The sequence below is a fragment of the Scyliorhinus canicula genome, chromosome 15 (assembly GCF_902713615.1).
Source record: "Scyliorhinus canicula chromosome 15, sScyCan1.1, whole genome shotgun sequence".
NCBI classification, from domain to species: domain Eukaryota; kingdom Metazoa; phylum Chordata; class Chondrichthyes; order Carcharhiniformes; family Scyliorhinidae; genus Scyliorhinus; species Scyliorhinus canicula.
The window spans coordinates 107,618,517-107,633,214 of NC_052160.1; the positions used below are offsets into that span (position 1 = coordinate 107,618,517).

A 14,698-nucleotide genomic window follows, 5' to 3' on the forward strand; every position below is an offset into this window, starting at 1 on the left:
CGCCACCAAGTTTCGAACTTGAATATTCTCTCGGGAGGCAACCTTCTGCCTCAACTGGCAAGCCAAGAGATGACTAGCTTTCTCCCCACATCCATACATAACCCCTCGAGTGCCATAGCTGATGCACTGCCAGCAAACTAAACTGCATCTGCAGTTTCTCCCTGCTAGCTGGGAGCTCTGGGATGGGATTGCTCGAGTATCTACTATCTATCTCGAGGACCTCCTCTCCTAACCATTGGCGTTCCTCCCTTGCCTCCCTATCTATCTGTGCTTTAGGCGAGATTATCTCCCCTTTCACCATTGCCTTCTTGCCACCCACAGAACCACTGGTGAAATATCCCCATTTTTATTACACCCACATACTGAATCGCACTTGATATTCTTCCGTAAAACCCCAGATCTGTCAACAGCCCCACATCCAACCTCCATGCCGGTCGCTGAAACAGCCTTGTCTTTAATACCATATCCACTAGATGTGGAGTATGATCCGAAATAACTAACACTGAGTATTCCACTTTTCTCCCACTTGGCAGCAGAGACCTTCCCATCATGAGGAAATCAATCCACTAATATTCTTTCTGCACTGGAGAAAAGAAGGAAAAATTCCCTGCCTCCCCAGTTCAGAAATCACCACGGGTCCGTTCCTCCCATCTTCGTAAACGCTGTCAATATCTTTGCTTTTCCAGAAAGCATCAATGACTTCGGCTTAGACCAATCTAGATTTGGATTCAAAACTCGGTTCAACCCCTGCCCCCAAAATCAACTGGTGCGTCTCCAAGTCTGGTACAGCAGCGAACATCCTCTTCATAAATGCTACGTCGTCCCACTTTGGAGAAAACACACTTGCCAACACCACTGATTTGCCTTCCAACATTCCAGTAACTATTACCTACCCCCCTTATCTGCCACAATCCTCCCCAGCTAAAACAAAACTCTTTTTTTATTAATTAGAATTGTCCCCCACCCTCTCCCTGGGCCCTGCTATCAAATCCCAAGTGGAACACCTGACTCGCCCAACCCTTTCAAAGCCTAGTCTGGTCCCTCACCCTCAGGTGGGTCTCCTGCAAAAGCACCACAAAGCCCATAAATTCTTCAAGTGAGAGAAAACTCTTGCTCTCTTCACTGGGCCCCTCAAACCTCGAACATTCACGTGATCAATCTAATCGATGACCTCTCATTTGCTCCCCCCCCAAGTCAGCCATTTCCACTGAGAGTGATTATCCCTGCCATCTTCCATACGCCTAATACCTGGGCCCACTCGAGGTGGCCACCAGCCCCACCCATAGGGTGAGACAAAGAAATACACCCTGATCACTGTCAGCAATCTACCCCTCTTCTGTATCCCAGAAATCCCCCAAATACTTCCCCTCAAACTATAATCTCTTCTCACCGTCCCCTTTTCCCTTCCACTATTCATAACTAGGCTTAGCGAAAACTGCCTTAACAAATCCAGCAGGCCGCAGCCCCCCCACTCCCTTCACGAGCTGAACATTGCCTGCTAGTGAGGTAGCCACCCCGTCAGGCAACCCCACAATCCTGAGGTTCTGCCTCCTCAACCTATTCTCCAGGTCCTCGACCTTTGCCCTCGGGCATTGTTCCTGTCCTCGTTCCTGTCCTCCACCAACAGCTTAGCTTCCAGTGAGGCTATCTGGTCACTATCACAACAAAGTCTCCTCCACCCCATTCAGCACGTGTCCATGCTCTTGTGATGTCTCTTGAGGTCTTTCCCAAGCCTCCTTTATTGAGTCCAACACATCCTTCACATACTTTTTGAGGGTCTCCATCATCTCCCTCCCATGCCTCTCAAAATGCTTGTCAAATTGTGTCTCAAAGTCAGCTGCCATTACCTCTGGCAGCTTATCTGCAGTAATAGGTGCAGCCCCACCCAATGAGCTTTTCTCTGCCATCTTTGTTCCCAATGGACTTCGCACCTTCCCCAGCTCCAATGACGGGTTACTGCTGTACCCTTCTTTCCACTGTTTTTTGCGGTCCTTTTCTTTAAAGTTTAGAGTACCCAATTATTTTTTCCAATTAAGGGGCAATTTAGCGTGGCCAATCCACCTATCCTGCACATCTTTGGGTTGTGGGGATGAAACCCACGCAGACACTGGGAGAATGTGCAAACTCCTCACGGACAGTGACCCAACTACCATAACCATCTTCCTTTGTGCCAGGTATGACTCCAGCCCTGAATCCCATTGGCTCCAGTTTTGCTGGACACCTTGATGCTGTACTCGGTCAAATGCTGCTTTGGTACTGAGGGCTGGCACATTCACCTCGAGTAACTCTTGAAGGAAAACTAGAATTGTTAAAGGTTTTGTTTGCTATTTCTTCAGCCATATATTTTATATTAACTTCAGAAGACAATTTGGCAAGCAGTTATCTAGACGTGTGTATGATACTTATTTAAACAGTACTCTTGGACATTGTATAGTCCTTTTACTCTGTATAGTCCTTTTACTCTTGGACATTGTATAGTCTTTTTGGTATTTACTGCCCAATTCAGGGGAATATGAAATTCTTGATAGCAGATGTGACCTTTTACCTCCTTTGTCTCATTAAGTATGTTGCCAATAAAGGTAGTCACTAAACTGACTCAGCATGATTTTGTTGTTCCCAGTACTGTAGTAATACTGGCAGTGATGACTTCAGCATTCTGATGGCATTTTAATTTCCCAGATGATCTCTTTGAGAATGTTAAAGTTCTATTTACCATGACAGTGCTTCTGTAATATATTGCCTTGTAAAACTCTATGAATTGTAGTTTGTAATGCTGCTGTGATTTTTGTGAATCTGGTTAATTAAATAAAATGCTGGCGGCACATGACATCTAGAAATTATACAAGGCTTCATTGGTTTTGAGAGATCTATGACAGAAGCGAGTGTCAAGCATGGAAGGAAATGTTACCAATTTGTTTGGGTTCATGAAGTGTTATGGTACAGAGGCAGGCAATTCAGCCTCCAAGTCTGCAAATGTTTTTCCCCACATATCACCATGTCACCCCAATCTCCCACTTACTCCCCATATCCTTTATTAGTCCGTGGGTTTCCTTTGGGTGTTCCGGTTTCCTCCCACAGCCCAAATATGTGCTGGTTTGGTGGATTGGCCTTGCTACAATTGCCCCGAGGTATTCAAATATGTGCAGGTTAGGTGGGGTTATGGGGATAGGGTGGAGGAGTGGGCCTAGGTAGGGTGATGTTTCGAAGAGTCCATGCAGACTCGATGGACCGAATGGCTTCCTGCTGCCCTGTAGGTATTTTCTAGAAAATTAATCTGATAACATGTTTAACACAGAATTAGCTCTCCTCTGCTGGTTTCTCCAGACTTTCATAATTCCCTAAATAAAGTGAATGTCAACACTCCACAGGTTCTGCAGAGTGATAATTGTTGCAAAAAGAAATGTCCTAAATGCACACAAGGAAACTCTCCCTGAGAAGGGCCTTTATGGTGACTTTGGTCTTTTTTTTTCCCCCTCTGGAAACATTTTCAGAAGTTAAATTCAATATGCCCTTTTATTTCTAATTTTTTTTCTTTGGACTATACCTATGTCAGACGTTGTGATTAAAATGAAAATTAAGGATTCTAATAATTGGGCATATGATTAAAAGAGAGCAAATTATTTTAAAATGGAAATTAGCGAGGAAGACTGGTTGGTTGAGGTGAAGGAACTGAGGTCTTTGATATGCAGATTAACCTAGCAGCACTGTAAACAGATGTTTACCGATGACAAGTGAATAACAATGTGGTGTAGAATTTCAGGAGTTAAAGCCAAGATGGTAAAAGTTCAAAAGAGATGAGGGTGAATTTCACACATGCATTCAAAAAGGGTGAGCTCATGTAAGAAATGCCATTAAGAGGGACTTGTAAGCAAGGTAGTTCAGATCAAAAAAGATGCTTTTAAAAAAAAAAGCAGTACACCAGTGGCTAGTTCATCCTATTCCGAGAGTTGTTCTAAGATCTCAGCCGCATTGCAGAAAGCTGTGTTCACTCCAAACAAGCAAGTGCCTGGATAAATCATGTTTGAGCAGGCATTTTTCCAGTATTCTAAGCCAGAAGCAGTCCCACAAGAGATATGGGTGTCAAGTGTGGTAACTATTGCTGGATTGTTTAAAATTATTGTTTGGGGTAGTTTAGTTCTCCAGTTAGGAAAATAGAGGGATTTGGAACTGGGTAAATTTTATGGTATTGTGTATAGCCATTAATGTAGTTAAGTGTATGTTTTTATTACCTTTCTTGTGTGTTTTACTATTTGAAAACATTTTTTCATAGAATTTACAGTGCAGAAGGAGGCCATTCGGCCCATCGAGTCTGCACCGGCTCTTGAAAAGAGCACCCTACCCAAGGTCAACACCTCCACCCTATCCCATAACCCAGTAACCCCACCCAACACTAAGGGCAATTTTGGACACTAAGGGCAATTTATCATGGCCAATCCACCTAACCTGCACACCTTTGGACTGTGGGAGGAAACTGGAGCACCCGGAGGAAACCCATGCACACACGGGGAAGATGTGCAGACTCCGCACAGACAGTGACCCAAGCCGGAATCGAATCTGGGACCCTGGAGCTGTGAAGCAATTGTGCTATCCACAATGCTACCGTGCTGCCCTAAATTTATTTTGTTTAAAATTGTTACAAGACAGAAAACATAATTTTTTTGTTTTTCACATATTTCCTCACATTATACCACTTGCAAAAATACAGTTTTAAAAACCAACATTCCAAGCTCCCCCTCTAGGATTTTGAATGCCCTAGCATTTAACATCAGTTGTGTTCTTAACAAGCAAGTCTGAAATATGCAAATACCCATATAATTGTACTTTGGTGAGCCACTATGATGTAATCATTTAAAAAAAGGTTGTTACCCATTTTACTCTGAGCATTGTTGTGACTTTCCATTTGGTGTTTTGATAAATGCCCCAAGTATGTTAATGAGTGATGAGGGAAGTAAATATAAAACAATGTTGCTGCTTGAACAGAGCTGTAACATATTGTAATACACTTCATTTGTTTTGTTGTAATGTTTGTGGTACAATCTATTCTGTTTTCATTTATAAAAAATTGTTTTCTTTTGTGCAACAGTCTGGGCAGTTCAGTGAAGACATGATACCAACAGTTGGATTCAACATGAGAAAAATCACCAAAGGAAACGTTACCATCAAGGTACGCTTGATTTTTCCGCTTCTGATTTTTCAAGTATACTGTATTTGTAGTGCCGTGATTTTTAGATAAGTCAAATATGCAATACATCAATTACCTGACATATCCTGAATTTATCAACATGTAATGGCCCAAACTATTTTATGCATTCTCAATTGTAGTATTTAATAATTGATGATTTTTTAAATAGACTTCTCATTACAACTTTCTAAAACTTGCTGCTTTAAAAAATACTCTGGTAAATGTTAACATCTTTTTGTATGGCAGATCTTCGACCAAAATAATGTAAATCAGTCTGGTACACTTGATGAATATTTATTCTATTGGGGAGCTGAGGGTGGTGAGCTGGTTACAAATTGTAACCCTGTAATCCATTATCCTTTTATTTCATGTGAATAGAGTATCTTCCCATTTCCTACTACATCATCTCCATGATCTTGTTGCTAAATGCCTGTAGACAAAACCCCCAAGTATTTTTCAGTTTGTGTTGTGATTGCCAGTTCAAGCTACTAATAGTCTAGTGTAGATGCAGCATGCCTACGGAAACTGTTCTCCAGTCAAAGTTGTAATGATGGCTACTGATTGATTTGGGAATGGCTCAAATACATAGGGCGCGATTCTCCGCTGCCCACGCCGGTTGGGAGAATAGCGGGAGGGCCTCCCGACATTTTTTGCGCCCTCCCGTGATTCTCCGTGGCCGATGGGCCGAGCGGCCGGGCCTTTACGCCCGTTTTTTCACGGCAGCAAGCACACCTGCTCGCTGCCGTCGTAAAAACGGGCGCTGGATGCCCGTATGGGGCATCCAGAGGCCCGTTTGGGGCGGGAGCACCACCGTTGTACTCGGGAGGGGACAGGCCCGCAATCGGTGCCCACCGATCGTCGGGCCTGCATCCAAAACGGACGCACTATTTCCCCTCCGCCACCCGACAAGATCAAGCCGCCACATCTTGTCCAGCGGCAGTGGAGAAACGCGGACGTTTTTTGCAAAAGGCCCACAAAGACTTAATGTAAAATGCTTAGACTGTTCCTTCAGTATTGGATAGTCTCTGGGAAAGTGTTTTGATTTTTGACATTTGTTGTGCTGCAAGTTAGAACATTTTATAGTAAACAGTCCATTGGAGAAGAATCAGTAGCCATTTTATTGCATGGTGCTCAGTAAGGGCAGACTATTGTCTGTGGGTGAATGGTGGTAGAGAAAGTTGGAAAATTATATGAAATAACATGGATAGCAAATAAAGGCTAAGCAGAATTAAATTTGCCTATATTTTTTATATAAATGTCATAATTTTAAAGACTCTCTTATTAATTGCCTACCTTAATTTTAGCTTTGGGACATTGGTGGGCAACCTCGATTTAGAAGCATGTGGGAACGATACTGCAGAGGAGTCAGTGCAATTGTGTAAGTACTTTAAATTGGTTTATTAATGGGGAAAATGATTTACAGTACCCATTTCATTTGATGGCCTGTTCTGTAGCTTAGATTATTTGTTTGGTGATATTGCAATACAATTATCTAATTAGGTCATCTTTCTTCCTTATCTATTCTTGGTCAGATGTTTGCCATGTCATGTTTTTTGAGCATTTCTTTCCAGAATTTGTCCTTTTGAAACAATTCTCTTCACTTTTATTTCCTTTCATCCCCTTCTCTTCCAAAAATGACATCCTGCTTATGTTTTTGTGGGTGTTAGATCTTGCCTATTGATGTATTGAATGATCTGGTCCTTGGTGAGTATTGACATGGGAATTAAAGCCAGGCCCAGCTCTGTGTATATCTGGCACCACATGCTTGCCTAGTGATGGTTGCTGTTCCAGTGGTCGCTAAGCAGTAGTTAGGAATAGCACCACCATCCAATTTTTTTTCCATTTCTAACCTAAGAGGCCAAAAAACAATTATAGTACCCTGACTATTATACTGACTGAAATAGGATACCTGAGCACAAACCAGATAGCCAACGTGACATTTTATGGTCAGCTACTCATTGGAGCTACTGTGGAATGCCATTCCAGCAGAATTTTTAATAAGTCTCCTATTTGTGCATTGTTCAGGTACATGGTGGATGCTGCAGACCATGAGAAGACAGAAGCTTCAAAGAATGAATTGCATAATTTATTAGAGAAGCCACAGTTACAAGGAATCCCGGTATGTCTATTCCTTTTCAGCTTGTAATGAGCCAAACTAAGCTATTCTGAATATTTAACAAGAAAAAAGTTATCTTCAAAAGTCTTAGAATTGTGAGCGAATGCATTTGAAGTTCATTTGTTGCATTCTGATTCAGTGATTTGGAGTTCTAACATTCTGATGATACAAAACTTGCATTATTCAACAATTGCATTTAAACATGTTGAATTCCGTAAAAGCAAAAATGAAAATTCTAATATATTCATTATAAATATTTTCAAATTCAGAGGAAGGGATGATGTAATGGTTAACCAAAATTTTAGCAGAAGCACTTCAGTGTGTAGACAAAAGACTAATGTGTATGCACCTAGTTGGTCCTTAGCTGATGCTGGTATGGTATAATTTCCTCTTGAAAACTACTTGCCCACATTGAGAGACAATGGAACTAGTATAGTTTCTGACTCGTCTTTTAAGTAATGAAGCTATCTTAGTCATTGAACAGAGCATGTGTTTGACAGCAAGGTTCAAATAAATGGTTAAAAGCATGAAATCAAGGAAGTTTTGCAGTATCCAGAGCTATGGCTTATAATCCACTAAAAATGTGCTATTCATGTCTATAGTATTATAAGACATAGAAGCAGAATTAGGCCATTCGGCCCATCAAGTCTGCTCCACCATTCGATCATGGCTGATATGTTTCTCATCCCCATTCCCCTGTTCTACCAATAACTCTTATTAATCAAGAACCTATCTATCCTGTCTTAAAGACACTGATTTGGCCTCCACAGCCTTCTGTGGCAAATTATACTGCAGCAAAAGTGCCAATTCAATAATTACAATGACTAATATGTTGCTGTTATCTTCACACTATTGTAAATGAACTATGTTCTAAGATTTTTTTCAGAAAGAGATTTACATGATTTTTTTTTCCAATTCGATTTTGAGCAGATTGACATCCAATGAGGAAGGTTTCCTATTGGATAGTACAAACTATTAAAAATGTTCAGCTATTAAAAATTGCTAAAGCGCATGTATGATGTAATGAAAATTAAACAGAAAATGTTTGAATTACTCAAGTGAGACGGCATCAATGAAGAAAGAGTTTGACACCCCCGCCCATGCTACCTCACCTGAGTATTTTCTATTTTTTCAGATTTCAAGCATCCATTAAAATCAGTTGATTCAATAAAAATAAGTTTGTGATTGCTGTTTTGTAGATGTAAAGACTATAGTTAAACACAATTTGTGCACCTGTTTTAACAATGGGAGGGCATACTACAGAAGGTGGACACAAGTCATAAGATGTAATCTATACTATCTTTTTACATAGTCAATAAAGAGTAGTGACATGGCCTCCATATACTTCTATTGAGCTACTTATACTAAATGTTTCATTGTAGTACAATTATGGACAGTGCACTGTTTATGATAACATGCAAGCATTTCTACTTCTGTGCTGTTATTGTCGTGACAGACGTCTAGAACCTTAATCAGATACGGATGGTTCTATATGTGGTTTAGGAAATTGTTCTAATATTTTTAACTCTATATTAAAGGATCGCAACCTTGATCTCTGACAAGGACAATAGTATATCCTATTAATAGTTATATCTTGCACTCATTTTTTCCACATGCAAAGATGATCACATTTTGTGGGATTTTGCTGCTACACAATATTTAAATGATGAATATAAGGCAAAATAATTATTCAGTTCTTGTGTTCCTCAAGTTAGCCAAGGTGTAGGGATGGATCTTGGGTCTTAATTCCTTCAAGCATGCAAACTGTTGTGTGAACACCTTAAAAACAAAAGTTAGCAATAGCTGCACAGTATTTAATAGGTGGCAATAGGCAGGTCTTGAGTTATGATGCAATGCTGTGAGATAGGTTTATAACTTCATCTAATCATCCCTACCAAAGCATGGCCAAAATCTAACTGACTGATAAAATCATAGAATCTAGATTCCGTCTTGGGCTACAGCTTGAATGTAGTAACTGAGTATGAAGTGTAACAAGCAAGACATATATTCCATGGAAATGTTTTTTTTTAATTCTAAATTTGAGGGATGAATGTTCACAGAGGCACTGGAAGAGCTCCTTGTTTCTCTGGAAAAAAAAATGTCTCCTAGAATCTTTTGCATCTACCTATACAGGGGCTGGTTTAGCTCACTCGGCTAAATCGCTGGCTTTTAAAGCAGGCCAGCAGCACGGTTCGATTCCCGTACCAGCCTCCCCGGACAGGCGCCGGAATGTGGCGACTAGGGGCTTTTCACAGTAACTTCACTGAAGCCTACTCGTGACAATAAGCGATTTTCATTTTTTTCATTTAATTTACAGGAAGAGGACCACTGTCTAAGATCTTGGAAAAAGATGGCACTACCACTTCAGTTAAGGAAGGAGTAGTTGAGGAAGGAGCAGTGCTCCAAAAGCTAGTGTTTGGAACCAACCCTGTTGGACTTTAGCCTGGTGTTGTAAGATTTCTTACAATACCAAGTTAGGTAGAGAGAAATGTATCAACTGACGTAATTTTATTCAGCGACACTACCTGGTACCAGACTTGATGAGTACTTCAGCATTTCTGTTTTTAATTAACATTTTGCACTAATGAAATTACTACCATTTAAAGATTAAGATGTGTTTGATAATTCACTCCAATCAAATAAAGAAAATCTAATATAGATTAATTGTAAAATAGCTAATTACTGCAGGTGCTGGAATTTGAAGCAAAAACCGAAAACTCTCAGCAGGTCGGACCTCTCTGTGGAGAGAGGACAGGGGTAGCAATTAGTCTTTTTGCCAAAGCTGGAGAGAACTGGAAATAAGATGAGTTTATAACCTTGTGGGGGGAGGGGGGGAGAGAAGCAGTGGGGCTGGATAGAGGGCCAGAGTTCGGAGCAGATTGACAAATATGCCGTGACCAAAAAGATGAAGAGAATGTAGATGGTGGTGATAATGACTGAGCAGGGTGCTGATAGTGGCACATTAGGAGATCCAAATGAGTGAATGGCCAAAGACAGGCAAGCATTGTGTCAACGGACAACTTGGAACAGGGAACAGATGGCCCTAGTGGACGAAGGTGTGGGGGGGGGGGGAGACAATGATGAAGGAAAAACTGATTGATGGAAGAAATGAAAGTAAATTGTTAGAACTAAAAATGGGTTGAAAGTGGAGGAGAGTTCACAGTCTGAAGTTGTTGAACTCATTGTTAAATCCATAAGGCTGTAACATACCTAATCGAAGATTAAGTGCTGTTCCTCCAGTTCGCGTTGGGCTTCTCGGGAACATTACAGAAGGCCAAGGACAGACATGTGGACATGAGGCAGACTGGTGAGTTGGTAGAAATGGCAAACTACAGGAAGGTTTGGCTCCTGCTTGCAGACAGACTGAAGTTGCATTGCAAAGCAGTCACCTCATCTACATTTAGTTTCTCCAATATAGAGTAGATCACATTGGCAGCAACGAATGCAATAGACCAGATTGAAGGAGGTGCATGTGAAGCACTGCCTCACTTGAATAGAGTGTTTAGATCTTTGGACATTGAGCAGGGAGGAGGTAAAGGGGCATGTGTTTCACATTCTGTGATTGCATGGAAAGCCACCTTGGGAAGAGGGTGAGATGTTTGGAAGCAATGGAGGAGTGGACCAGGGTAACCCGGAGGGAATGGTCCCTGCGAAATGCTGACAGATGCAGTGTGGGGAAAGATGTGTTTGGTGGTAGCAGCATGCAGGAGTTGGCAGAACTGGCAGAGGATGAGCTTTTGAGTCTGGAGGGTGGTAGGGTGTAAAGTGAGAACAAAGGGGCCGCTATCCTGTTTCTGGGAGGGAGGGAAAGGGGTGAGAGCAGAGGTGCGGGAGATGGGTCGGACACAGTTAACAGCCCTGTCAACCACAGCGTGTGGGAAACCATGTGATGAATGTAGGAATAAGATACATATTGTATTTTTTATATATATATTATATATATATATCGGGTGCAGTAGTGGTTAAAAGCCTGGGTTTGCATCTGCATATATCTGACAGTAAGGATTTAAAAATTCTGGTTTAAAAGACAGGCAGACACTGGCTACAGAAGGGGCAAATAATGCATTGTATAAATGAGATCATCCTTAGTTCAAACCATGGTTTTGTGTAAATGGATAAATCTAATGGATTTTTATTATGATTTCTGCGAGTAGATAATTAGAGACATTGTGTTTAAATTTCAGTAATCGGGTCATGGGATTGGAGTGAGATCAGGATAGTATAATTAATGGGAGGGGTCAGGTGCTGAACCAGTCCGGATTTGAGTCAGTCAGTTTAGATTTGACTTGAACAGAACAGCAGCTTCTGGAAAGAGTTGCCAAGTTAAATGGTAGTTTGACACCAACAATCTGCAGGATGTTTCTGAAGGATCTCTCCAAGCAGTTTTTCTAAGACATCTCCTATACAGCAAGTATTCCTGTGTTTGCTCACTGAATTTAAAAGGGGTTTGGCCCTGAGATGGGTTTGCTTGATTGGAGATCTAGAAGATAGCAGTTAGTGTTTCATTTTATTGTTGAGCATCATTTAACTGGTAATTGTAAGCTACCGGATACTCGCGTATCCTGCGATCTCGCGTATCATGCGACCCCTAAATTTTCGTCCCCAAAACATGATTTTATCATATATCTTATGTGTCATGCGAGTCACTTTTTTGAGATACCAGATGACACTAGGCTAGGCTTTCCGCCGTAAACAACCGAATGAGAAACAGCTGTTTTGCTGTTTCTAATCACGATAATAAACAGTTACCTAACACGTAACAAGTACCGTAACACATAACAACGATCGAATACATTCTACCCTTAGCCACTATGGAGAAAAGATCTGCGAAGAAATATACTGCCAAATTGAAGCTGCAAGTTGTTGCCGAAGCGGAACAAAGCAACAACGTTAAAGCTGTTTGGTGTCGGAGAAAGCTGTGTCCGAAACTGGAGAAAACAAAAAGAAAAATTGAAGGAAACTCCTTCCCATAAATGCGCAAACCGTGGGTCGAAATGTCATTGGCCGCAGTTAGAAGATAAAGTATCAAAGTGGGTGTCCGAAAAGCGAGAAAATGGTTATATTATAACATGATCTAAAATAAGACTTTATGCTTTACGAGAAGCAAGAAAAATGGGCATTCGTGTGTTTACTGCAAGTCCCGGATGGTGTACGCGGTTCATGAAAAGACATGACTTTGTGTTAAGAAGAAAAACAAAAATTGCATAGAAACTCCCAAAAGAATTAGAAGAAAAAGTGACTAGTTTTCAAACATTTGTAATCAAACATCGCAAAGCTAACAGCTATAAGTTATCGTGCATTGGAAACATGGATGAGACACCCGTGAATTTTGATATGGAATCAAACTCGACCGTTAATAAAGTCGGCGAGAAAAGTATTTTAATCAAAACTACAGGGCATGAAAAGACACATTTTACGGTTGTACTAACGTGTATGGCAGATGGGACGAAACTTCCTCCAATGGTTATCTTTAAACGGAAATTAATGCCCAAACTAAAACTTCCAAATGGTATCATTGTCCATGTCCATGAAAAAGGATGGATGAATGATAATGGCTGCAAGATTTGGCTGAAGAGAGTTTGGGAATCAAGAGCAGGTGGTTTACGACACCAAAAAAGTTTACTTGTGTGGGATATGTTTAGGTCACATCGAGTGGATTCTGTTGTGAAAGCTGTTCGCGAATCGAACACCGATATAGCAATCGTTCCAGCTGGCTTGACTAGCATCGTTCAGCCACTTGACGTATCCATTAATAAGCCATTTGAAAACAATATAAGAAAGAAATGGAATGACTGGATGATGGAAGGAAAGAAATCATTTACGAAGGGAGGGAATATGAAGGCTCCGGATTTGCCCTTACTGTGTTTGTGGGTAAAAGAAGCATGGGCTGAGATAGATGGAGATTTGATTGTTAAAGCATTTAAAAAATGTGGAATAGCAAATGCTTTGGATGGAAGTGAAGATGATGCTTTATTCGAAGATGCAGGAGAAGAGGATGAAAATATTGAAGACCTGGAAGATGATCAGTATGACGACTGCCTTGATGAAGAAGAATTCCAAGCTTTATTTGATGATGACACTGATAACAATGAAAGCGAATTTGAAGGATTTTAGTTTACCTGTAATAGTTTGTTTTAATAGTGTTTTTATTTTATTAAATGTTAATTAGCCTACATATGTATTCCTGTTTTATATTTCATTATGTCCAAAAATAAATATAATAGTTTCATTAACTACTGGGTACTATTTGACTTACCGTAAATGGATACGGTCTGCTTAACAGCCTAATCTTGGCCAGCACTTCACACCCGCAAATTCTGTATCTCGCGTATCATGCGACCCCCCCAAATTTAGGTTACAATTTAGGTTTTCAAAAGTCGCATGATACGCGAGTATATACGGTATTTCTTTTATTTAAAAAAATGTTTTAGAGTATCCAATTCTTGCTTTCTTTCCAATTAAGGGACAATTTAGTGTGGCCAATCCACCTACCTGTATATCTTTGAGTTGTGGGAGTGAGACCCACGCAGAGACAGGGAGAATGTGCAAACTCCACATGGGCAGTGAACTGGGGCCGGGATTGAACCCGGGTCCTCAGCACCGTGAGGCAGCTGTGCTAACCACTGCGCCACCGAGCCACACCACTATTTCTTTTATGATTTTTATACTGTGTTATTAGTTTGTGTTAATATACCATATACCTATTTGTGTGTGGAACAAAGTATCTTTTCCTCACAACTTTACAAATTAAAAAATATTGGAATTTCTGTCAGGTATTTGAACAAACGTTACGGTGTAGTCTGGAACCTCAATACCATGATTAAGGAAGAAGGAAGACATGCCAGCAGCACTGCTTTGGAAAGTGGCTTCATTGGAACAGATGTGAAGGAGGGGAAGGAACTAGGAGAATGGGATGGAGCCCTCGCAGGATGTGGGATGCGAAGAGTGTAGTCAAGGTAGTTGTGGGAATCGATGGGCTTTGTAATGGAAACTAATGGATATTTTATCCCCTGAAACTGAGATACAGAGGTCAAGGAAGGAAAAGGAAGTTTCGGTGTTTAACCATGTGATGATGATAGAGGGGTGCAAATTTGGAGCTAAATTGATATATTTTCCCAGCTCGAGACAGGAACACGATGCGGCACCGAAACAGTCGTTAATGTACCGATAAAAGAGTTGTTGCAGGGGGCAAGAGTAGGACTGGAACAGGGAATGTTCCACATATCCAGTAAAGAGACTGGCAAAACTGGGACCCATGTGGGTACCCATAGCCATGTTTTTGGTTTGGAGGAAGTAAGACAAGTTAAAGGAGAAATTGTTCATTGAGAAGAAAAGTTCAGCCAGATGGAGGAGAGTAGTGGCGGGTAGGGATTGTTCAGGCCTCTGTTTGAGGAAGAAGC

The 14,698-nt window shown here is 41.0% G+C and overlaps 1 protein-coding gene across 1 annotated transcript in view; it reads left to right on the forward strand.

The window, feature by feature from the left end:
- LOC119978114 (ADP-ribosylation factor-like protein 8A) overlaps positions 1 to 14,698 on the forward strand; it is an 85,846-nt gene that overhangs the window by 18,719 nt on the left and 52,429 nt on the right. The window contains exons 2-4 of the mRNA XM_038819513.1: positions 5,084 to 5,164; positions 6,487 to 6,560; positions 7,208 to 7,301. Coding sequence (XP_038675441.1) covers positions 5,084 to 5,164; positions 6,487 to 6,560; positions 7,208 to 7,301 — 249 coding nt within the window. The remainder of the gene's footprint in view (positions 1 to 5,083; positions 5,165 to 6,486; positions 6,561 to 7,207; positions 7,302 to 14,698) is intronic.